Genomic DNA, 25,988 nt, shown 5'->3' with positions numbered 1-25,988 from the left:
ACCCTGAAATATTTTAAAAAAGCAAACACTTTGGGTTTCTATAGTCATTCTTCAAAAAATCTTGACCAAATAAAGTGATAATTTAATCATGGTTGGTGGGGAGTCAAAGAAACACTGAAATTATAAGGTTAAAATAGCAGCAACTATTCTTAACTGACAAGTAAGGCACAAATAATTTTAATATTTCCCCCAAGATGTTCCTCAAATGTACCATTGAAAATAACTAACAGCCTCAGTTTCTTTTCTGGTTAATGGGGATAATAATTCCTGTCCTGCTGAGGCAGCAAATGAGATAATGCTGCAAGATCATTGCCTACTAGTTTGTGGAATAACAGTTTTCGCAGCTGAACAATTTTTCTCCCCAACAGCTGGATGATGCAGATGAGAATCCAGAAGTATAATTGATCCATGTTGAGGGATTGTGATGCTAGTTCATTGAGAAGAGCAAGGAGGAAGGGAATTGAGGGTGCTGATGACACAAGATCATGGGATCCAGATTCAGAGGAACAAAGTGAGAATGAGGGGACAGTGATGAAGGTGGTGGGGAAGGGTGGAGCGAGATGCTGGCTGCTGCGGGAGTGAAGGGGTTGCAAAGATGAATCAGCCCAGGTCCCTGCCTTCCAGCTGCAGAAGTCATTCCACCCACACACTTCAGGAAACAACACAATCCACCCTCATCACTTTGGCACAACAGTGGAAACACTTATCCACAAGTGTTATCCACAAGGCAAGCTTGTGTCTGGAGGATTGGTCAGAGCCTCCCAATTCCCCCCATAGCTGACCCCTCCCACTGAAGCCAGGGTTCTCTAAACAGCTGACCCCTGCAGGAGGCTGCATTGATTTGGGGATAGGAAGCCCCACATAGCCAGCTTCCAAAAGGCAACACAGGGAGTGCTCCTCATTCATGATATTACATAATACTTGTACTGTGGCTAAACAAATGTAGTTATAAGCTCTGAAACCCACACCCAGGCACAAACCTAGAGTAGCTTTCTGCTTTCCACTCTCCAACTCCACACTGTTGTGTCTCTGGGCTCATCTGTCTGGAGAGAGAGAAGGGACAGTGTTTGGGTTTCTGGTTTTTCTTTTCACCCCTTGTTCCAAGGCAAGTTTGCAGCCATGCCCCTCCCTCTCAGCCACTCTCTACACCACCTTCTTCCACAAGAACATTAAAGCAGTTTGCATAAGGCTGAGAGTTGTGAAAATAGAAATCTGGCAATCTCTGCAGAGTCACTGGATCAGGAGGGAAACTCCCTTTGATTATCTGTCATTCTCTGTTTATCCCTATTAAAAATGGGCGGGTTCTCATACATGAGTGAATTTCAAAAATTCAGCAGCCCTTTATGGTTATTACAAGTCATTAATTTGTGTCATTTCAATCAAACATTGATTGCCTGCTTGTGCAAGTCATTGTGTGTACAATGAAAAGTATAAGAACCTCTTGCTTTGGTGATGACACAAGCTACACAGGCTACAAGATCCTATGTACACTGTGTTTGGTGATGACACAAGCTACACAGGCTACAAGATCCTATGTACACTGTGTTTGAACCTGTGAATTATCCCCCACTCTTGTAGTTATACTTGGAATATCTAGGGACCTTTATTCACAGATGATTTTGCAATTACTTTTTTAGAGAAAGGGCACTGTTATTTTTCTGAACTTTTAGTTGTAAAAACTGAGACCAAATAAAGTTAAGCAAAGTAAGACAAAATAAAGGAGGCTGGAAGTAGAATTGATAATCACCAATTCTAAAATCTGCAGATAGAAAGCACCAGATTTCTCTCACTTATTCATTCCTCCACTCATTCATCACTAGGCTCTGGGGCGTCAGCGTTAGACACACTCCCTGCCCCCCACCCTCAAGAACTTACATTTTAGTGGTTACCTGCCTGACAGAGGGACTTATCCAAGGTTAAATCCAAGGTCAGTGGTAGAGCAATGAGCTACACCATCAGTTAGACCCCACTCCAGCAGGAGAGCCTTCTGAGCCTTCACTGGGATTTTACTTTTTGTCTTTAAATGTGACCCCTCACCTTAAGTCACTCTAATAAATATATTAATAAGTGTTAGCATGCCAACTTGGATGGTGAGGGAATAGGAAGGAAAAGGTGAAGAAAGTACAATTAGCCTCAGGAGAGGGGACTCCCAGGGTATGTGGCGGCCAATTTCTATTTATGTGAAGGACTGTCATAGGGAAGGGAGAGAAGATTGTTCTGAGTAGAGACAAGGAAGCAGAGCTAGAACAAATGGGTAGAAACTACTGAGTCACAATTTTCAGTTCAATTTGTTTGAACCTTCTTACAGTCAGAGTGGTTCAAAATGGAATGGAGAGCTTTGAACGGTAGCGAGCTCCCTGCCACCAGGGGATATTCAAACAAAGGCTAGTAACCAAGTGTCAGGGTGTTTTAAAGCAGGATCAAAGTGGGTGTTGGAACAGATGACCCGTAAGGTGCTTAACAGACTCCTTACCCTAAATCTGAAATAACAGGAACAATGATGGTCTCAGAAAGGATGCCTATGATGGCAGTAGCAAGGCGGTGTCTTCACCTGTAACGCGGGGAGAAGACGCCATGTTGACCCTTTTGTCACGTGAGGGTTGAGGGCACTGAACCACCATCTAGCAAATTCAATCATCACTAGTTATGAATACTATTACTCCAAAAGGAAATGTTAAGATCCAAGGTTTCTGTATTAAAACTAACCATGCAGGGACAGTGATTGCTCTTCTTTGCTTCTTCAGAAGGGAGAGACCACTCTGGTCCCTTTTTACTGGTCATTGCTTCTGGGGATGCTGATGAGAAAGACTCACTTGCAAGGCTCATGGTTTTACGTCTCCTGACTCCCTTCTCACACCTTTGCATTTTTGCCTGGGCCTTGTTCAGGTGGCAAACATTCCAAATAAGCAGCACACAGATGGAGGGCCTTCATGGCAAGCAAGGATCATGGTGAGAACATTTCTGGGGGCTTGGGCCACATGGTGACCTTATCAATTGTCTTCTCTCATTCCTGCAATTTCTTGTCATGACCTTTGTTTTGAGTTGAATGGTGTCTCTCAAAAAGAGAGGTTCCAGCCCTTACCCCAGGTACCTGTGAATGTGACCTTAGTTGGAAATAGGGTCTTTGCAGATATAATCAACCAAAGATAAGGTCATACTGGATTAGAGTGGGCCCTAATGCAATGATAGGTGTCCTTATAAGAAGATACAAATTTGGACACAAACAGAGAAGACACAAGGAGAAAACACCATGTGAGGTTGGAGGAAGGTATTGGAGTGATACGTCTACAAGCCAAGGAATGCCAAGGATTGCAGGCAACCACCAGAAGCCAGAAAGAGGCCAGGAAGCATGCTTCTTTCTTCCAGCCCCCAGAACAGTGAGAGAAAAACTTTTTGTTTAAGCTCCCCTGTTTCTGGTAATTTGGTATGGCAGTCTTAGGAAACCCAAACAGCCTCCTATGATCTTAGAACCGGAAGGTAATTTGCTCAGCTCACAAACAGTGGGTGAGGGCCCAGAGGGGGCAGCATCTTGCTCTGGGACCCTCAGTGAGTCAGGGTTGAGAGGGGAGTGTCTAAGCTCTGGCTCTCATGCTGGCACGTCCCTGCGCAAAGCCGAGTGACTCACCACAGCCTGGGACCAGGCTCCTCCGCCTGCCATTCAAGGCCCTCGAGTCAGGCCCAGACCTGACGCAAACACAAAGAGAATAGGCTTTGGCAATCTTGCGTCCTATTCTTGACTCCTCCAAGCCTCAGTCTGCTCCCTCTGTAAAATTAAGAGAATACCATGGACCTCACAACATTCTTAAGGATGAAATATCCGGGTGGATCTGAAGCACTTAGTACAGCGTCTGACACAGTCGGTACTCAGTATGCTTGAGTTCCCTGCTTTTGCTTTAGTCTTAAAAGTTCAGCACTAGGGTGGCCAGATGGCTCGGTTAGTTGGAGGTGCGTCCTCTCAAACACAAGGTTGCCAGTTCGACTCCTGCAGGGGACGGTGGGCTGTGCCCCCTGCAACTAGCAACAGCAACTGGACCTGGAGCTGAGCTGCGCTCTCCACAACTAAGACTGAAAGGACAACAACTTGACTTGGAAAAAGTCCCGGAAGTACACATGGTTCCCCAATAAAGTTCTATTCCCCTTCCCCAATTTTAAAAAAACAAAAAAAGGTTCAGCACCAGCCATTGTCTCTGTGAGCCATTTCCTCCCTCTGGACTTCTTGCTTCTGACTCTGTCCATAGCAATTGCTCATCCTTCAGTGAAACATGAAGCCACCTTGATGGGAATCCTCATCTCTTTACTGTTTGGCTAGAAGTTATTTTTCCCTCTAAGCTCTCAGGGTGCTTTGTGTTAAGCTCAGACTTCATTATCTCAGGTCAGGCTTATCTGCGCCTATGTTTCATGGCCTACACCACACCAAAGTACCTCGAGTCCTCTCTGAATCAGTGAATACTGGATTCTACCCTCCCTAAGGGTGAGACCATGTGCATCTCCCCAGCACCTAGTGGGGAGGGGCCAGTACAGGGAATATTTGTGACTGGATTTCTGTCACTTTGCCAGCTTGTTTGAATAGCTTAACTAAAGATGTGCCAGGCCCACATGCCCAGAGAGAAGTTAAAAAACAAAAGACAAACTAAGACACAGGTTGCATAATAGCCTCTCTACTCTCAATTGGACAATCTCCAAGTATTTACTAGATACGCTTAATTTCATTGGTACTTCTTTATACTATTTCCTGAGAAATAAGAACTGCTACAACTCCCACTGTTTTGGAAGTGACCGCAGAGAGGTCAAGGGTCACTGGGCACAGCAGAGGAAACCAGTGGGCCACCAGCCTCTCGGGGACCTGAGCATGATCTTGACCACTAGGGAGACCAAAGTCTCACCAAGGAGAGCCCGTGAGAGTTGCCTCTTCAGTGGCAGTGAGAGCCGGTAACAAAGGGACTTCTGATTAAGGGCTCAGTGAGTGGAGGTTCAGTCGCACCACAGGGAGAAGTATATTTGGTGGATGAGGGCTGCTCCTGCCCGGTCCACCCAATGAACCCATGAGCCCCCCAAATGTAGCCCTTCATAGAAGGGGAGAGAGTATAGAACATGTATCCTACACATATGTTTAAAGGTCTCTGACTTTATGTTTGGCTGAAGGAATTTAGATTCAGGCCACATACGTCCTAATATTGCTTTGGCTGCTACATAACTATAGGGCCATATACATGCATTCTCAGTGCCTCAGTTTCCTCATCTGTAAAAATGGGTAGAGGGTTGACTAGGTTGTCTTAAAGGGCTCTTTCAGTTCTGACAGTCTGTGTTTCTGATAGTCTGCTTGCTGTGAAAATAAACACATAGTTATTATTCTTTCCGCAAACATTTATGGTCTACTGACTTGGCAGACATTGTGCTAGCAGCTAGCAGGGGACAGAAAAGGGGAATTAAATACAGTCACTGTCCTCAGGGAGCTCACAGTCTAGTGAGGAAGGAGAGAGTTACAGGAAGGAGAGAATATAACAATATTATAATAAGGCAAGTACAGAGGTAGATCACACAGAGGAGTGTGGAGGAGTTGGGGAGGCCAGAGCACTTTTCTGGAGGAGATGGCACCTGTGCTGGCTTCTTAAAGACAAGTAAGGGTCAGTCAGGAGAAGTGGCAGGAGGAGGTCATTCCAGTTAGACAGAACCACATAGGCACTGGCAGGAAGACAAGAAAGTCTCACGAGCGTGGTGAGAAGCACAGGCCATTATTTATTGATGAAACAGAAATGACAAGGCCAGGGAAGTGACCAGTGAGGCTGGAGAAGTCGACAGGTGACAGACCTGAAAATTCATATGTGTTTTCCTGAGAAGCTGAGCCTGTAACCTGGGGTTGGTGGAAAGCCACTGAATAATTATAACAGAAAGGGGTACAAGGTCAAATTTGCAGTTTGGTACAGTGTGGAGGATGGATTTGAGGGGACAGATCAAAGTAAGAGAGACTTGTGATCTGGAGGAGAGAAGTAAGAATAGGTATGGATGTGGCCTAGTGAGTGGGTTAGTTGGGGTTGGCACAATTAACGTTGCACCAGCTGCCTTGGTTTTCCTGAGGAGGTACCAGGTCCATTGCTTGGCACTGATCACGTGGGCAGCTTTGAAAAAGTGGTGAGGATTCAGGGTACTTATTAAGGAGATTGGTCAAGGAATTGGAGACAGGATAAGAGAAAAGATGGCTAGATGGGAGGTGTATTGCTGCTGTAACAAATTACCATAAACTCAGCTTAAATCAACAGACATTTACAATTCTGTAGATTAGGAGTCCAGCACTGGTCTCATTGGGCTAGAATCCAGGTGTGATGGGGTCTCTATTCTGGAAACTTTAGGACAGAATTAGTCCTTGCCTTTTCCAGCTTCTAGAAGCTGCCACATTCTCTAGCTTGTAGACCCTTCCTCCGTCTTCAAAACCAGCAAGGGAGGGTTAAGACCTTCTCATATTGTGTCACTCTGACCCTCTCTCTGCCTCCTTTTTTCCACTCAAAAAATTCACCATGAGCTGCATATAGCATAAAATTAACCATCTTAAAAGGAACAATTAAGTGATATTTAGTACATTCACAATGTTGTGCAACCGCTACCTCTAGTTCCAGAACATTTTCTTCATTCCAAAAGGCAACCCCATATTCATTCAGTGGTTGCTCCCCATTCCTTCTTTGTTCCAGCTCCTGGCAACCGCCAATCTGTGTTCTGTCATTATGGATTCACCTGTTATGGATCGTTCATATAAATGGACTCCTACAACACATGATCTTTGGCATCTGGCTTCTTTTACATAATGCTTTTGAGGTTCCCATTTCCACTTTGAAGAAGGCTGGTGATTGGGCCCATCTGGATAATTGAGGGTACTCTCCCTATTTTAAGGTCAGTTGGTTAGCAACCTTAATTCCATCTATGCTCTTCCTTTCCCTTTGCCATGTAATGTAACATAATCATAGGCTCCTGGGATTAGGACAGAGACATGTTTGGTGGGGGAGGGATTGTTCTGCTCAACATAGGAGAGGTCACAATATGTTGCGACTAGAATGTCTGAAGGATTCTACTCAGCAGTCCAGCTCCACAAGCAGAGCATATGGACTGCAGTGTGGTCCAGGGTCGGGGCTCCGCTGGGTGGATGTAGTGTACAGAAATTGTGGACCCGGTGCTCATTCGGAAGGTCTTGGATGGGGAGGAGGGGCAGGAGAAGAGGCTAGGAAGGAGTTGATAGTGGGAGAAATGAAGTGGGCTAGGGCAGGCGCCCCAAACTTTAGTATGTGTTCGTTCAGTCACGAAGGAGTTTAAGCAGAGATTCTGACTTAGTGGTGGAATCCAGAAATTGGCCCAGGGAATTCTGATAGAGCCAGTGGATGAGTCCCCTCTGAGGAATGCTGCGGTAGATCCTGGAAGTCTTGAGGAGGTTAAAGAACTCATGTTATAGGAGTCAGGAACTAAGAGGGCTGGCAGAGAAAGAGACTATGATCACACAGTGGCATTTTTGAAGCTGGAGCTCATTTTTGAACCTGCTGAGCTCATTCCCACCTCAAGGCCTTCACATAAGCTGCACCATTTGCCTAGCACAATACTGCCCATGTATATACATAGTTGTAAATGTTATAGTACCACATTAAAGTATAAAGAAATAGGGAAAATTAATTTTAAACATCTATTTAACACAGACTAAATATTTTCATTCCATGTACAATTACTACAAAATTATGAAGATAGCTTACATCATTATTTTTTACTAAGTCTTCAAAGTCCAGTGTGTATTTCATACTTGCATCACATCTCAATTCAGACCAACTACATTTCAAGTGCTCAGTAGCCTCGTGTGGCTACCACATGGGCCAGCACAGGCTAGAATGTTCCCCCCCATATCTTCGCGTGGCTGGCCCCATCCCATTCAGGTCTCTGCCCAGAGATGCCTTTCCTGGCTGTGCCGTTCAAACCAGCCACCTTCCGCTCTTATCGCTGCTTTCTTCAGAGACTTATTGCTATCTGATGCCTTATTTGTTGTTTGTTTTCTTATTATCTGCCTCCTCACAAGATATAACTCCCATGAGAGCAAAGACCTGTCTGTCTTCTTCAGTGCAGTGTCCCCAGCAATGGCGTCACACCCTCAGGAGATTCGACAAATATTTCTTAAATGACTTCGAAGATTCCAGATACATCTCTGAAGCCAACTTTCTTTCAGTAGGATGTTGGGGGAAGAGGAGAGAGAGAGAGAGAGAGAGAGAGAGAGAGAGAGAGAGAGAGAGAGAGAGATTATGCAAGTAATAAAGCGGGAGAAAGCCAGCCTGAAAGCTTTCTGTGAACTAAAAGGCTGACTCTCGGAGGTCAAGTTAGAGGCTGGGTTGCTTTCCTGCTGTGACATGGCTGTGTGTTGATTCAACCATTGGCTTATCCGGTTCTGAAAGAAACCATCTCACCGAGGGGCACTTCTGCCTGGCACCAGTAGATGGGGCAGTGTCATAACAAAAAAAGTGCAGTCTGCTCTCCAGTGGTCTAACCTCTTTCTGGACCAACTTTGCTGAGGTGCTGCTCTGGAACTGCCCAGTGTCTCAGATCTGCAGTGTGGGATCATAAATGGTTATGCCTGCTTTCCCGGCTGAAGACATGAAGTTGTGACTTGTGCTTTCCAGGAAGGTGGCCAGTTTCTCTAAAAGGTGAGGCAGGCCCGAGAGACTGGCCCAGGCCCAGTCTGCCAGGAAATAGCCTGATTCTCCTCCTAGGTCTCTGAGCACAGGCACAGAGCTGACTCACACACGGAAGTACTCCCATTTGCCTAGAACCCTTCTGTCCTCCCGAGGTTGGAAGCAAGCTTATTAAGAAGGTAGTCCAGATGTGGCAGAGATCAGTCCGCGGAAGCAGCTCTGTGGGCCTGTGTGTGGGACTGACACTGGCTTCTGCTGCAAAGCCTGGCCTGCCAGTGCACTTCTCCCTGCCCATGTGCACCACTGGTTTCCCTGCCACTGCATGAAGCCCAAGGTCTGCATGTCCCCTGCAGACGCTAAGACCAACCTTAGCTCCTGCCATTCGTCCCACCTCCTCCTCCCCAAACCCTTCTGACCCTTGGACCTCCAAGTAATTTGGAAATTACTGCTGGAACATGCTTTCGCAGAGTTTACACTTTGAGATTATGTACCTGTTAAAGGTTGCTTAGCACAGATTAATTTGGTGTGTTTTTACTGAAATTTTTTTGTTTAGAGCACGTACTGTCTGCTTCATTACCACTGCATGACATTCTGGAAATTTAAGCGAAGAAGAATTAACCTTAAATGGCTTATTATAGTTCTAACTAGCTCATTCCAACACTGCGCCTGGTACCCCTCCATTAACAGGGCAGCTGAGGAGTAAGGCATACAGCTCTGGTCTAATGACACCCTGAGGCTAGTCAGCCATGAAAAAGCCATTTCTTCTCTCAGAGACCAGGAGGGCCCAAAAAGCATAATCAGGAGACTTCTTTAATCAGGAAATTTTCTTCTTTCATTGTTACAGTCGTTAAACTCCATCCTAATCTGCACATGTGCATGCATTTTTATGTTCTGTAGTTTTTCTGTCCTCTATATACAGAAAGCCATTTAATTCTTCCCTGCTTGGAGAAATCCTGTTTATCTTTCAAACCTCATCACCTCTGTGGAGGCTTCTCTGATTTTCCTAGTCACAATGAAACTTTTCTTCTTCCAGCTTCTTATGGTACTTTGGGTCTTTCTTGGGGTCATTTAGCCCACTCTGTCTTCTTATTCATATGCATATCTCATTCATTAATTCAACAATTAAGCAGTGCCTATTTGTATCAGGACTTGGGAATACAGGGTGCTCTCATGAAACCTACATTCCAGTGCAAACCCAGAGCTGAGTGGAGTTCACATCCTTCATTGGGCTGGGAGCTTCTTGGAGACAAGAATTGGGTCTGCTTCCAGCTCGGGGACTAGCACCAAAAGGTACTCAGAAGTTAGTTAAATTGAAACTCAGTACCTGACGGAGAAAATTGGGTTAGAGTTTTAAAAAAAGGTTTAAAGTTAGCAAAATAAGAGGGCCAGGGAATTTCCAGGAAGGATTACATGAAATCTGGCATGGAAGCCAGAGACAACCACAATCCGCCAGTGGACTGGGTCCGTGGAGTGGAAGGCGCACAGTCTTCCTCCGGGACAAGCTTGGGAATTTGACACAGGATTATTTGGGCATTTATCACACATTCCATTTAGGAACTTTTTTTGCTTTGACTGAGCAGACTATAGAGGCAAGCAGGTTGTTTCAAGGTCCCAGAAATAAGTTACTAGCCAAAGGTCAAGCTGGTCAGATGATTAAAGCTACACTGTCCGGTTGGCACATAAGATAATAATTAATGTGATTATCATTCCCAGTGGAGGGTGGTAGGGTATTATTTGACACTCAAATAAAACAAATCATTTAAATTTTTACTAGGAATTCTCATCCAAAATGTGTTAATTATGTAATAAAACCGAATGACTGGCCTGTCAAAGTAAACTGAGTTCTGATTACACATAAGCATTACTCAGAAATTGTATACATCTCAGAAAACTGAGATACTCTGAGGCCTGACAGTAGCAGGGGGTACTGCGGAAGGCTAGGGGCAGGTACCACCTTATTATGGATTATATAGCATATTGTTCACTCTAATCATCTTATTACCACTCATCTCATTTTTACCAGTGAAGAAAGGCTCCAAGATAGTGAAAAATAATTCTTGGTATTTGCCGGGTTCTATGTTCTTTAATAGTATAAAATTCTGGAAAAAGAAACACACAAAAACAAAAGCAAAAACCCAGCACCCAGTCATTGTCAGAGAGCTGTCACACAATGAAAGAACCACTATTTTCCCCCAACCTTTTTGCATAGTAAATTATAGTATAAATCCCACCTTCCACCACCTCCTCCACAAGTTTCGGTGGAGACATATATTTATTCAGTGAGTAGCAACTCAGCCTGGGGGTGGAGTGTCAGAATTCTAGTTGCTTTTCTTTAGGGGTAACCCCAGGTCTTGGCGGTATCTGTTGATAAAAGAAATGCTGGTAAATTTGGGATGTAATTGCCGGGTTAGACCGGTCTGCCCATTCTCTCGAGCAGTGGCTGCAACCCGGTCCCTTTAAGAGACCAGGAACCCGCCGGGCGTCGGAGACCGAAACAGATCCTCTTTTCTGCTCCTCCCCTGTCCCCGCGCGTCAAATGGTTCGCGCCGGCCTATATTTACCCGAGATCTTCCTCCCGGACGGCAAGGATGTGAGGCTGGCAAGCTGGCCAGCGGTCGCAGTACCGGAGGGGGAGCGCTGCAAAGGAGGTTGGCGGGCCGAGGGGAGCCCGGGAACAGAGTTGGGTAGCCCCGGAGGAAGAAATGAGGTAGCGACAGTCCCCGGAACCGACCATGCGCGCGCCCCACCCTTGGAGCCTCGCGCTGCCCCGGCCGAGCCCGCCAGGACAGTGAGCCCGCGGAGCCCCAGTCCCCGGCGTCCAGCCCGAGCGAAGATGCAGTGAGCCACGGCGGGACTGCTGCGCGCGGCCCGCGGCGGCCAGCCGGACCCACTGACCGCACTTGGGGCAAGCAGCTGATTCTGGGACCAGCCCAGCTGAGGGTCTCTCTCTGCCTCTAGCACCCCTTGGGAGTGGGGAGCACCGGCCCCTGGGCTCACTCGCTGTTGAGTTTCCGTGGTTTCTGGCCCCAGCCCTGGGAATTGTGTGTGTGGGTGAAAGGGGGTTCCTTTTCACATTCGCGGAGGAGTTCCTGCGTATCCTTGGAGCATCATCTCAGCTGCTTTTGCTTGGGGTCTCTCTATTTATTTGCAGGCTCGCATCTGTTTTTTTTCCTAAAGATGTTTTCCGGTCCACTCTCGTTTGTTTTTTCTCGCATTTTACTTGCCTAAGACTCTGCCTCCGTTCTTGCCCAGGCTGGAGTAAATCGTGTGTGAGCTTTATTTTTTTTCTTCTCCACGCTCGAAGCTGAGTATTTTCTTCTCTTAAAAAAAAAAAAAACAAAACAAAAACCTCTATCCTTATCCCCTGCAGGGTTCCCGAGCTCTATCCCCCCCGCCTTCCGCCCCCACCCCCTACCACTGGGCCACTCCCAGCAGAGTTTTATTTTTCGGTCTTGGTCTTGCCGGGGCCGAGCCCGGCCGGGGCGGGTGGCTCAGCGGGCTCGCACCCTGCGCTCCGCCGCCGCCGCCCAGCCGCGCAGGGGCGCCCTCCGGAGATGCTGCCGTGGAAGAAGCACAAGTTCGAGCTGCTGGCCGAGGCGCCGCCAAGGCAGGCGTCCAAACCCAAGGGCTACGCGGTAAGCCTGCACTACTCGGCGCTCAGCTCGCTGGCGCGGGCGTGTCCCGAAGGCGCGCTCAGCCGGGTGGGAAGCATGTTCCGCTCCAAGCGCAAGAAGCTACACATCACCAGCGAGGACCCCACTTACACCGTGCTCTACCTGGGCAATGCCACCACCATCCAGGCGCGCGGCGACGGCTGCACCGACCTAGCGGTGGGCAAGATCTGGAGCAAGAGCGAGGCAGGCCGTCAGGGCACCAAGATGAAGCTGACTGTGAGTGCGCAGGGCATCCGCATGGTACACGCGGAGGAGCGCGCGCTGCGCCGCCCAGGCCACCTCTACCTGCTGCACCGCGTTACTTACTGCGTGGCGGATGCGCGGCTGCCCAAGGTCTTCGCCTGGGTGTACCGGCACGAGCTCAAGCACAAGGCGGTAATGCTGCGCTGCCACGCGGTGCTGGTGTCTAAGCCCGAGAAGGCGCAGGCTATGGCCCTGCTGCTCTACCAGACTTCGGCCAACGCGCTGGCGGAATTTAAACGGCTCAAGCGGCGGGACGACGCGCGCCACCAGCAGCAGGAGCTGGTGGGCGCACACACCATACCTCTAGTGCCGCTGCGCAAGCTGCTCCTGCACGGACCCTGCTGCTACAAGCCACCGGTGGAGCGCAGCCGCAGCGCGCCCAAGCTCGGTTCCATCACCGAGGACCTGGTCGGCGAACAGCAGGAGCAGGAACTGCAGGACGAAGAGGAAGAGGAAGAAGAGCACACCGAAGGCTGCCTGGAGGAGGAAGAGGACCGTGCGGAGGAGGGGGACCCGGCAGAGGTAGAGGCCGAGGCGCAGCGGGCGCTGGTTATGGCCATGCACTTCGAATGCGGGGACTTGCTGGACACGCTGGAGAGTGGCCGCGAGGAGGCGCTGGGGGGCGGTGGGGTCTCGCTGGGTCCCGGGGCTGGGCCGCCGCCGTTGCTGCTGGGCAGCACCTCCGACGTGAAGGCCGAGCTGTCGCAGCTTATTAACGACTTAGGCGAGCTCAGCTTCGGCAACGACGTGCGAAGCCTGCAGGCCGACTTGCGGGTGACCCGCCTTCTCTCTGGCGAGAGTACCGGCAGCGAGAGCTCCATTGAAGGAGGTGGCCCGGACGCCACCTCTGCCACCGTCGGGAACCAGGCCGGCCCAGCAGACCGCATCAGCCCAGACGAGCAGCACTCGGGCTGAGTTCCCAGCAACCTACTGCGCGCGCCGTGGAGTACCACCGCCATCAGTCACCAGTCCTCTAGACAACCTCCCTACCCCGCCCCCACTTGCTCCCAGGAAAGGGGAAATGGCACGCATGAAGCCCAGAGTTACCCCTGCCCCTCTCCCTCAACACATTTGGCTCTGTTTTAAGTGGAGCTCGGGTTGCGTGTGAAAATGTGGTGAGATGTGCGAGACGGGGAAGCCCTACAGGGAAGGAGAGAAGCAGTCCTCTGGGGTCGCTGGTGAGGGAAATGCCAGCTGAAGTTAGCGAAGTCCCGCAGGCGTCAGGTGCCTGCAGGCCAGTTTCCTGTTTGTGAGGAGGCTGGGGCCTCAGGAGGAGGGGTTAACTTCCTCCTCCCATTCCCTAACTGGAAGCAGCCTCGCATTGCCATTGACTTGTAAAAGAAAAAGGAATTTGCTCGCACCGTGTTTGAACCTTTAATGCCGCCTCCTTGCCCCCAGTCTTTTGGTGCGAGAGCTTGGGTTGTTTACCTCAGACTCAGACCCTTGAAATTCTGCCAAATTCCTCAAATAATTGTTTGGGGGTGGGGAATGAAAGAAAGTTGCATTTTGTTTACAGTTAAAGACGTCTAACATCTAAAAAAGGAGTTTTCCTTTAGAAACACACCTTCCTGCTCAAAAGATCTCACTCCATGATACTGTGTAAAATATTTTTGCACTGTTGTGAAGTACTTTTGACATCTTTTTTTTTTGTACATAACTGTGTTCTCAGAGCTGGATGTTTTATATCTTTTGCTGTGCAAAAGGGACATGTAAAATGTTGTTCAGTTGTATATACAGAAATATGTATAAAACATTTTGTTATTTTTGAAGAGTAGCACTGCTCTGGTTCTGTTTGCATGCCAGTGGGGAGAGAATAAAGAGGAAAATTGAAAAGAACAGGGGAGCTGTCTGGAACTGCTGCTGAGAATGCTTGGCGGTGGGGTTGGGAGAGGGTGTGGCCATCACGGGATGGTGTGGTAGGACAGGGTTTGGCTTTTGTGGTACTTAGAGGTGATTAGGGGAAGAGAACCCACCTTACAGTCCTCTGCCACTCTGGGTGCTGCAGATGGGGCCAGGCTTTTCCTCAAGTACAGCTTCACTGAGTTGTGGGAGTGGCGGCTTTTTCTGCTCTCTTTAATTCTTGGAGATGCCAGGTGAGTTCTGTTCCTCCCTCCAAGACCTGTGAGGTTATTTAGGGAGGAGTGACTTTTGACACCTGAGGTTTTACCCCCTCCTTCTGTTTTACATACTAATGATCAAGTAAGTGTAAGGATATGATATAATCTTTTCTTTTACAAACAGCTCCAGGAGCTTTAAAGATTAACTAGAGACCTAAAGAAAGTTCCCATGGGGTTCTCTGAGGAGTGGGACCATCTTTGTTTTTACTGGGAAGAAAATCAAGGAGAACAAAGGTGATAAATTCCAGTCAGGATCTGAGTGAGTCCTGGTGCAGGTGGGGTGGGTGGGGAGGGGGTGGAGGAAACGATTTCCTTCCCTTCCCCAGCATGACTCAGTGGGGGAATGGTGTGTTGGTCAAGGTAGAGAAGAGCTGTTAGAGCTTGGGGAGAGCGGGCGTGCGTGTGTGTGACAGCTTTCATGCTTTTTCTGTGTTTGTTTCTGTTGTAAACTCCAAACAGATGTCTCTAGTTTGACTACACCCGATCAGCTGGAAGTTGTAATAAGATGCTGCCAAAACTGTGCCTTCTGCAAATTATTTGTTCCATTTACCCCTTTGGGCCCCTTTTCCTGTGTTGCAGAAATGGATTGCACTCCTGGCCTTCCCTGGTGTCCTGATGCCACTTTGCTTTGTTTTCATCATAAATATGTTCTAAGCAGCTGGACTCAGAGATCCTAATGGGTCTGGAATTCACTGGAACCATAAAGGAATGGAGGGTGAAAGATTTTCTTCTAAATAACAGGAGTGGTTCAGGCATAAAATTATCTTTAGAAAAGCAAACCAAAGGATGAGTGGGTGAGTGGGAAATCATTTAAAAATACTCAGTCACCTATTTTTTTTTTTTTAACTTATACAGCAGAAATTTATTGTCTCAACATTCGGGAGTTTAGAAGTCCAAAATCAAGGTATCCACAGGTTCGCTTTCTTTAGAGGGCTATGAATTTGTTCCATTCTTCCCATCTAGTTTCTGGTGGGTTTGAGGGGCAATCTTTGGTGTTCTTTGACTTAGAGAAGCATTTCCCCAATAGCTGCCTTCATCTTTACGTGGTATTTAACCTATGTTTGTGTTATGTCTCCAAATTTCCCTCTTTTATAAGGACCAATCGTACTGAATTTGGGCCCACCCTAATCTCATTTTAACTCAATCACCTCTGTAAAGACCCTAGGTTACATTCTGAGTTACTGGGGGTTAGGACTTCAAAATACAAATTTTTGAGGGATACAGTTCAACCCATGACAATAATGATTGTGACTAAAATAACAATACATTTTGTCTCATCACAGCGAAGGATTCCCAAATGTTTACCAGACAATATGCCAAGCTACACTGAGCACATATAATAATCACAAAAACTCTGAGAGTAATATATTAGTAGGCTAATTTTGTGAAAGATCAAAAAGTTAATAACTTGCCATGTCACACAACTAACAAGGCAATTGTTTGCAAATGGTAGTGAGTTTTCCCCTTAGGGGATATTTGGTGATGTTTGGAGATGTTGTTATCATTCAGAGTCACTTGTTAAGGACATTAGGACAAGGTCCAGGCCTTTGAATCTATCGTATTTTGGCTTGGCTGAGTTTCTATCCCTTTCCCTGAATACCTCAGATACACATCACTGAATGACATTTTAAAACCTTCAGGTAGAGCGAGATGAGGAAAGTCAAATCCCATCTTACCCAGACACCCACGTTGCCTGCCTCCTACCCAGTTCTCACCTGACCGGTACACAGCTGTGTGGGCCATCACTATCTTGCATGACTAGATTTCACACGTTAAATGATTTCCACACATCGCCAAGTTCCTCTGCTGTCAGAAACAGATGAGAACATTAAACAGGGTTAAGATCATATGGTTAATATTTGGGTGGGGCAGGGTCTGCATGTTTTCATTCTTATCCAATTTATGTGTCCAGTGAGAATGCCAAGGTTGGCTTTCATCGGTGACTGATGGGGGGATGATGATTGGTCAAAAAGTTCAGGCAAATGACATTTAAACCAACACCATCAATAAATATGTCAACTGTCTTTTCAAAGTCTGATCTTTCTTGTTATCTGATTTATAAATTGGGAAGGGGGACTTAGGCGTTGAGGAAGGAGGAAGAAGAAAATAAGCAGAATGCAAAAGAACCAGCTTCCTTCTTCCCTCCCGATGCCTTCCCCTCCCTTCCCTCCTCCCCTCTACTTTTTGGCTTTTATCCCCACTGCACCCTAGGGCTCTGGCTAATGTAATTCTAGAAGAGATGGGAAGGTGATACATGATTCACTCTTCTTACGTCTCAGTCTTCCAGGGATGATATCACTAGCGTAAGAAGAGATGTTTTGAATGAAAAAAACAAAAACCGAAAACTATTTGCTCCTGACAGAGGGAAAAAGGGAAAAGAGTGGTGTGACAAAAGCAAAACTCAGTAGTTAGCTGAAATATACGTTCCAGAAAGCACCTGAGGTCTGTTTTTCTCATCAAATTTAGCTTTTCCTTCTTGCAAGGTGAGACTCGTGTTTCTCCTTTACGTAACTTGATGGCACTTTAAATGCAGTGAGACACTTTCCACATTCTTCCTCAGCCTAAGTAATCCTCCATGGTCAACAAGGCAGCATTGGCTGTTTAAAAACACGGAGTGATTTCCAGTGATGAGAGATTGTTGCAGGGTGGCAGCATGAATCCACTCATCAACTTCTCGGGACAAACATCCCATGTTCGTTTATACAATTTGTTGTGTGTGTTGAGGGAAAAGGGGGGGGGGGAAGTAGGACGGTATAAAATAAACACTAATATTACGTACCCTCTTAACTATTATAGTTTCAAAGGACACCCACTCCACACACATGTTCCTCCTTAAAGAAAACCTCCCTCTCACTGCCCTTCAGTCTGCAGAACAGTAGATTTTAAACAAATTAGAAAGGCTCGTTATACTAAGAAAGCACAATTGCCTCCCAGGGACAGAGTTGCTTTTAAGGGTTCTGCTTGTGAAAGGAGAGAGAACTGGCTGGCGGAATCCACCCTGGCACCACACTGGAGATTAAAAAACCTCATGGGAGTCACCAAGGATCACGAGAAACATAAAAATTCTATTAGGAGCAAGTTGCTCTCGTTTCTAACAGGATTTAGTCATTTAATAAGCAGAACTCTTTCCTCTGTGTGGTAATGCATCAGTAGCCCGCGCATCTGCTGGTAAGAGACGCATGACAGAGCTAGAAATGTGCGTGGACTGCTGGGGCTAGGAGCCACGTCTGACATGTGTGAAGCTGTTCAGGGCTCCAGGCGGGCAGGAGGCCCTTAGGAGCAGGATGCGCTGTACCTTTGGCACCATGTTTTTCTGCAACATGGCCATATCTGGATCTGGCTTTACTGTGAGCTTGGGCCTTTCCTGTTCCTGCTGGCTCATTCATGTTCACAGGCCACAATATGCCTGGGACCAAACCTCCACCACCAGCTCTGCAATGACCCAATTTGAGCAGTCTTGCCTAAGGACCATTTTGGTGGTTTGAAGGACTAGGTGGCCCTGGAGCTTGGCACTCGTTACTTTCCCACGGTAGGGCTGTACAGTGGCACCAGCAAGCATCCTTGTTTTTAACTTCCATGAAGAGGGGCCTTTCTGACAGCCTCTTCCTGCATCGTCTCGTCGTCTCTCTCCCATCCCACTTCCTCATTGGCCTCTGGCTTCTTTTATTACCCAGCTTCCCACCTGATCCTGGCTTTACTTCTCTTTCCCACACACCTAACTCAGACCATACATTACTTAAAAGAAAAGAAAGCCCAAACTTCAGGGAAAAAATAAACCAAGCACACAAGCCATCAGGCAGCATCACTCTTGCAATTCCAGAGCATGCTCTGGCCCTGCCCTTCCTTAGAGATGAACAAATGGAAGCATGGAGGGATGTGTCCTGCCCAAGGTTACACAAGATGGGATCAATACCCAGGGCTTCAAACTCATCAACCCATGCTCTTTTCACGTTCCTCCAGTTTTTATGGCTTATAATGAGATATTTAGATCTTTTTTTCCCCCCTTTAGTACTGTACATTTTATACATGGTAGATGCTTGATGATAAATATTTGTGATGCCATTCATCAACACACCACTCCCAGCACTGTGTGAATTAGCATCTACCCTGTTATATTATATTTATTATATTATATTATATTATACCGGGTCTTTACATAATATGATGTAATATAAGACCAGGTCTTATATTAATTTTTGCTCTAAAAGATGCATTAGAGCTGATTGTTCAGCTAGGTCTTATTTTCAGGGAAACATGGTACTAGCTGCATGCTGCTGGAGGTAGAGAGGTTAGGTATCTGTCTTCCCCAGGAGAATGCTCCTTATGGGTGTCTGGCAGCCCTCAGAGGAACTTGGTCTCCTTTTGCTTCCACCCCTGAGATCTGGTCGAACAAGACTTTGCCCTAGAAGATCAGGTTTAGCTTTAGGGTGGGGGAGCTCTTCCCTTTGCATCATGATAATTAATCATCTGTATCCTTCCTGGTCGGCTGTAACCCTCCTGGTTAGGCATCTCTGAGTCACCAAACTTACCACAAAGCCTGGCACTTAGTAGGGGCTCAGGAAATGCTAAGGAAGAAGTAAAGAAGTGATTCCACTTCAGGCTAGGAGAATAGGTCTGATAAACCTCAAGGTCATCACTCAAATGGAGGAGCCAAGGTTTGAAGGATATACGTTTAGAAAGCAGAGAAGATTGGGATTCAATTGACTCCTCAGCTCTACAGTCATTCAGACCATCAAAATGGTGCTTGGCAAGAGTGCTCCCTGATTTCCTTAGGGAGGGGTAATCCTGGTTTGGAGAAGGATTGTTTATTTTGAATTAGCATTGAAAGGCATTGGGGTCCTATCCCTGCTCATTTCAGCCCCAAGGTTATTACCCAAATCTCTGTAAGCCACATAAAGGCAGAAAGCCTGCCCCAAGAGCCTGGGATCCAGGCCTTGACGTGACCTGGATTCCTTCTGCATTGACTCAGTGAAGTCACTTCCTGTCTTTAGCCTCAGGAAGCTCAAAGGTAAAAGGGGTGGGTTGGATTAGATAATAGCAAGACTTTTCAGCACTAGTGTTTTGAATTGAAGAAGGAGCAAAGGTTAAGATCAACTGTGTTTCTGCCTTCTTTTATCCCAGAGTGGGACAGAATAGAAGAAACCTCTGACCTGGGCTAGAAACTGTCTGGGGCTCTTGGGACAGAGCACATCTTTAGGACCAACTGTGGCCTGGACCCTCACCAGAGTCTAATTTGGAGGTGATGTTTCCTTGGCCAAGCCAGAACAGGAGTTGCTCCTTGAGGTATCCCTTTCACTACCCTTTTCACTACAAAACTTGGAGGCTGTGGTGGGTCTTAAAATAGGGATTGACACCGAAACTAAAGGCCAGGTAAAGCTCAGGTTAAGGTCCATAAAATGACTTTCCTAAGTTGGGGCCTGAACTCAGGTCTCCTGACTCCAAGTCCTACATCCTTTTTCCTGTATCTTTTGGGTTGGGATAAGTTAGTTTGGAAGCAACGCAGACACTATCCAAGGAAACTTGGCAGAGCCCAAGTATCTGATCAAAGGCCAGGAGGGCACCTGGCAGCAGCGTGTCTTGTTCCCTGACTATAGAGCAGAATCCACCTGCAGCAAGTCTAGGTCTCAGAGGGAGTTGATACCCTGGCATGCTTCCTCACCTCCCCTTGCAGCAGGCTCCTTCCTGCTCCAGGAGCCACTCCAGTCCTGGATCTTTCTCCTAGGAGAATTTGTTCTTAGCTGCCTGTCAGGGATTCTCCTTTTCCTCTGTTCCAGGATTAGCCAACAATGACTCAAGAGGTCACCAAGCTCACTCCAAGATCTTCTACCCTTCCTCGCTCTGAGAGCATGAGAGCCAGACAGAACCTCAGCACTTCTCTAGTTCAGTCCCTTATTTTTACAGATGAGGAAACAGGCCCAGAGAAAGGAAAGGGTTTATTCAGGTGTCATAGGAAACTTCTAGCAGAGCCAAGATCGGAACTCGGGCTTTTACTTTCCCTTACTCTCTTTCCAAGATGGCACACTGCCTTCTTTCACAAACCCTCAACAGCAATGCAGGGAGCCGCACTTCCTTGGTGACCTCAGCCAATTGTATGTGTGCAAAGTGCCCGGCTCCTTCCCGCAAGTGGTCAAATTCACACTTTTGCCTCCTCAAGTTATTGTTTCTCAGCCTACCATGGATGTCCCAAACTCTTAACTGAATGAACTTTCAGGGAATTGACAGTTTAATAGGAGACTCTTGTATATTAAAAGCCTTTGAGATATAAAAGGCCAAATAATAAGGGTATTTCAAGCACCATGATAGGAAGAGGCTAGAATAGATAGGAAGAAACATTTTGGTGCAGGATGTACCTCTTTGAACATTACAGATGTTTTAGCATCATGAGTCATATTCCTAAATGTCCCACTCTTGCAACTGATCTCTTACACAGAGAAAGAGAAAGTGATATTTCTAAGGTCACATGAGTTCAAGGTGAGGGGAAGGTGGGTAAGGCCACTGGGTCCTGCATCAGCACACTCTCAGTTCTATGTTCCAGTTCAGGGCTTGCAAATGGTTTCCAGGCACCACCTCCAGATCTACAAAACCAGCAGCAGTTCCTTACCCACAGCTGCTGCCCGTCCTCCCCCAAGGCTTTCTCTGCAGATGAACTCGTCTTACTTAGCCTTTGCACGCCAACTTGCCCCCAGTGTCCTTGATTCTCAGGGAAAACCACTCACCACCTGATTTGCAGTAGAGGAGCTCCTCTCTTTATAAGAGCACCCCATAATTAGGTGCTCCTATTTGTGCCTGCACCAACCCATGCTGCTCGTCCAAATGAGATGTGTAGATGCAGCAAGGTATGTGGGGCCCTTCCTTTTATATCTGCAGTAACTATTCATATAACTAGTCAACACAGGTTTTAGTCGTACACTATATCTCCGCCATTCCATTCCTTTGATCCAGCTCTTATCAAATGACCAATATAAACTGACAAATGTGGGATTAGGGGTGCCACGGCGGGGTCGGGAACAGTATATTCTTGTGAGAGAGTCTGTAAGCTATAGCTGAAAGAGAACTGGACTTGAGACCTGGGTCAGGCCTCGTTTTCTCGTACATTAGCTCTTTCACCTTGGGCAAGTTTTCTTTGGGACCAGTTCTTTCTGTGAAATGGAAATAGTAATATCTAACAAAACCATCTCTCTGGTCGTTTTCAGGCTCAAAATCTAAATATTGGGTGACTAAGTGCCTTGTAAAGTACAGCACAGGAAAGGAGTGGTTGCTCCGGGAATATTCAGATTGAAATAACACAGTTGGAATGAGTGAACCTCAGTGGGGCTCCCCCAGAGGGAGAATGTGTACATGGGAAGGGATATTTTCCATGAAATAAATTCCAGGGCCCAAGGAAGGAAAACAGGCAAAAAAGAGGAAGTAATTTATTAAGTACAGGAAACAGTAGGTAGGTATTTAAATGGCAGGCTTTACATGAAAATATTACGGGCCAATTTTCTGTCTAAAGCTCTAGATATCCACATGTACATTGTGGCTCCAACTCCAGCCCAGTCTTTTCCATCAGTAGTGACAGGAGGGCATGGCAGCCACCTGTGTTCTTGGGCTGGGTTTTCATTTGTTCCCTGTAATGGGATTCATTTTGTCAGCATTTGATTATCAGCCCAGATCAACATTTGTAGTGTGATTAGTGTTCTATACTCAGGTGCGTGCACGCGTGCGCGCGCACACACACACACACACTTCTGCACAATTATTTGCAACCATGATTTAATTTGCCTGTCCAATAGATGTTCCTGAAATGGACACAATCCTCCTAAACTAATCCTTTAGACTGTTTTCTGGAAATGTAGAGGTTCTGGGGTTTTTCTTGGAGATATTCTATATAGAGTACACACAAGAATACTTAGGATCCTCTTGTACTGATGAAACCATGGTGTGTGAGTGAGTGTGTGTGTCCGCGTGTTCCTGTGGGTATGTCTGGGCCTATGCTCCAGGGTGAATATGAGCTGTACTGTAAACTCCAGCTGTTGTGGTTGGCATTAGTGTGAAATGATCAGTGAAAACTCAGCGCAATGAGAGAGCTATGCTGCTCCTCCCAGATTTCCGCCAAGAAAAACTTCAAATCACAACACCCTTTCCTTTCCATTATATTCTGAGTTTTCTTTTTTGTTTGTTTTTAATTTTAAAAGGTTATTACACTAATAGACACCAACAGTTTCTTTTAGGAATGCTCTGTATTGCTGGAAACCACGATTCAAAAAGGCCTACTGCTAGGATGACCGTAGATTCTGGTTTACTCAGGACAGTCCCCATGTATGCCGGATGTCCTCACGTAATTACAGTTATCTGTCACTGAATGACAGGGATATGTTCTGAGAAATGCATTGTTAGGTGATTCCATCATCATGTGAACATCAGAGGGCACTGACACAAACCTAGGTGGTACAGCCCACTACACATCTAGGCTGTATGGTATAGCATTGCTCCCAGGCTACAAGCCTGTACAGCATACTGTACTGAATACTGTAGGCAACTGTAATGTGTTCCGCTACACCATTACGACGGCTATGATGCCACTAGGGTCACTAGGCAATAGGAATTTTTCAGCTCCACTATAATCTTTCAGGACCACCATCATATATGGAGTCCATCTTGATGAAAATGTTATTATGTGATGCATGACTGTATAGTAGAGCCACGTTTCACTCTCAACGTGTCTTAGTTTGGATGATAAATAATATAGTTTCCTACCTACAACCCAGGTAACTTTGATCTTAGCCTGTGTATGTCTTTATCCATTCATTCCTCTTCTCTCCTTCACTGAGGAAACATTTATAATGCATCTATTGCATGCCAAGCACTGTAATGGTTCCAGAGGTGAGATGGGGGAGTGTGAAGTGGGGGGTGGGAGTGGGAAATAAGAAAGGGGAACAAGAAGTAGTCTTTGCTCACATGGGGTTCATAATCTAGTGGAAAAGACCAAAACATGTAATACCTATTCAACATAAAAAGAGGAACGATCAGTTTATATGTAAAGTATCCAGGGAACACAGAAGAGAGGCAGCCAGCCCACCCAAGAGAGGGAGGGGGTCAGAGGGAGCTTCACAAAAGAGATGATCATTCTCTTCAGCTATCAAAGAGGTCTCCTCAAAGGCTCCAACTGAGTCGTAAAGCCTTGCCTGATCTAGGTTCTAGCGGAGGCACTGTCCTCCAGAGTTTTTTTTGTAAACCATTTTGGAGGGAGGGTCGGAGGGTACTTCTGAAAATTCTTACCTGCCACCTCTCTCTAGCCTGTACTTCTAAAGGCCATTTCAGAAGAATATTTGGGTTTTCTTTCTCATTGGTCCATTTCCTGACCCACAAATTTGGCAACCAGAAAAAATAGAATATGGTGGGTATACTTAAATAGGGTAAAGAATGCTCTAATAAATCCCATACTCTTACTGGCTTAACATAATAAGTTTATTTCTCACCTATGCACTGTTCAGTATGAATACTCTTTGTTGTCAAGCATTCAGGGGCGTAAGCTCTTTGTTTATGTGGCTCTATCGTCTTCTAGAGTAGGAGCCAAAGAACCAAATTGGGCCTGCTGGCTGTTTTTCTATGTGAAATTTTACTGAAACACAATCACACTCATTCATTTACATTTTGTCTGTGACTATTTTGTACAACAACAGCAGAGGTGAGTAGTTGTCAAAAAGACTGTGTAGCCCACAAGCCTAAAATATTTACTATCTGGCCCTTTACAGAAAATGTTTGCTGACCCCTATTTTAGTGACTCAGAATTCTCTCTGTGTCATAGGCTTTTGGCCAGAGAATGTCCTCCAGTGGACAGAGTGTGTGCATGATCATTTGGAGGTCTTAATGGGCAGGCCTTGAAGTGACACACACAACTTCTGAGCACGTTCCATTGGCCAGAATTCAGTTTATGGCTACATGTAACTGCAAGGGCAGCTGGGAAATGTAGTTTAGCGGTATGCTCAGAAGAAAAGGGAAATGGGCTTGGGGAGAAAATGTACAGTCTCGGTAACAAAGACTCTTCATCTCATAACCATGGGCCCAGGTTTATATGAACCAAGTCTTTAGGAGGATCAGGGGGAAATTGTTATTTATGAGGGTTTGTGAAGGCATTCATCATTCAGTTTGCACTTGGCCCTAAGGTCTGCTTTAAATAGCTCAGGACCCAGAGCTCAAGTAACTTTTCAGAAACAGATGCTGCAATCATTAACTCAAGGCTAGAAGGAAAGTTTGAGGTGGACCCCTCTCTGGGGGTCTGCGAATTCCTGCAGCCTTTGGGAGCAGATCTCTCTTTTAAGACAGCCCAGCCCATGAAGGGACAGCTCCGCTTCTTAAACAGTTCTAAGATTTGTGTCCCTACAATCTGTCACACTGCCCTGTGAGGCTGCTGACAGTGAGTTGGCTCATTCTTCCCCAATGTACTGGGCACATCAGAAGCCCTGCCAGGAGAGTCCTTTGGGCCACATCCTTGGTCAGACCGGTCACCTGAGGGAAGGTACTTGTGTCCTTCTCTCCCACAGAGCCTTCAGCTACTCCCACCAGGGAGCTCAGACACCTGTGGAGAGAGATGGCTCTGCTTTCCAGGTGAGAGCAAGACCAGCAGGGATGTGTGAGTGGTTACTGTGGCTCTGGGACGCTGTAAGTGAATTCCACGCTTCATCCAGAGGTCTGATAGAGGCCCCGCTGGCCTCTGTCAGAAAAGGCTCTGCTAACCAGCTAAATCAGCACACTGGCCCAGACCATGGGCAGGACAGGGGGACTTTATAGTTTATACGATACTGTACTGGTTGGATTTTTTATTTTATTAGCATGTTACATTTATAATAAGCTAATATAATGAAAAAATAAAGAACTGTATAATGCATTTTAGAATTTTTTAAATTCATTTGAGAAATATTTTAATTCAAAATGTTATTAGCAAAAGCCTTATGATACCTAACAGGATTATTTGGGAAATTTACTGGTATGGGTGTTAGTATATTATGGCATTACTTGATTGGTTATTATTCTTTGATAAGTTTAGGGGTAAACCCGCAAATAGTTGAAATAAATGTATCATTATCAAGAAAAAAAGAAGGAAGGAAGGAAAGAAGGAAGGAAGGAAGGAAGGAGGGAAGGGAGGGAGAAAAGAAAAAAGAAAACAAAGGCAACAAGTTGTTTCTCTTATGGGGGTAACCACTTGGGGAGAAGCACAGCATTCCAGCTCAGAGGCCTGGGTTTGCTCTCCATTCCTGAGTTTGCACCTTCTTCCTGGGTTTGCCCCACATTCTTGTGTTTGCACCCTGTTCTTGGGTTTT

The 25,988-nt window shown here is 46.4% G+C and overlaps 1 protein-coding gene across 1 annotated transcript; it reads left to right on the top strand.

The window, feature by feature from the left end:
• Window positions 1-11,240: 11,240 nt before the first annotated feature.
• Window positions 11,241-16,715, top strand: FAM43A (family with sequence similarity 43 member A). The gene has a single exon (XM_081078626.1). It carries the CDS (start codon window positions 12,206-12,208, stop codon window positions 13,481-13,483), a length of 1,278 nt encoding a protein of 425 aa, XP_080934752.1. The 5' UTR covers window positions 11,241-12,205; the 3' UTR covers window positions 13,484-16,715.
• The last annotated feature ends 9,273 nt before the right edge of the window (window positions 16,716-25,988 follow it).

This window comes from Rhinolophus hipposideros (genome assembly GCF_964194185.1).
Source record: "Rhinolophus hipposideros genome assembly, chromosome: 2".
NCBI lineage: Eukaryota > Metazoa > Chordata > Mammalia > Chiroptera > Rhinolophidae > Rhinolophus > Rhinolophus hipposideros.
The sequence above is the reverse complement of the archived record's forward strand: the minus strand, read 5'-3'. Positions and strand labels throughout refer to the sequence as shown.

Excerpts from the sequence above, each read along its gene's own strand:
- FAM43A (XM_081078626.1), top strand. The coding sequence starts at position 12,206 with ATGCTGCCGTGGAAGAAGCACAAGTTCGAGCTGCTGGCCGAGGCGCCG.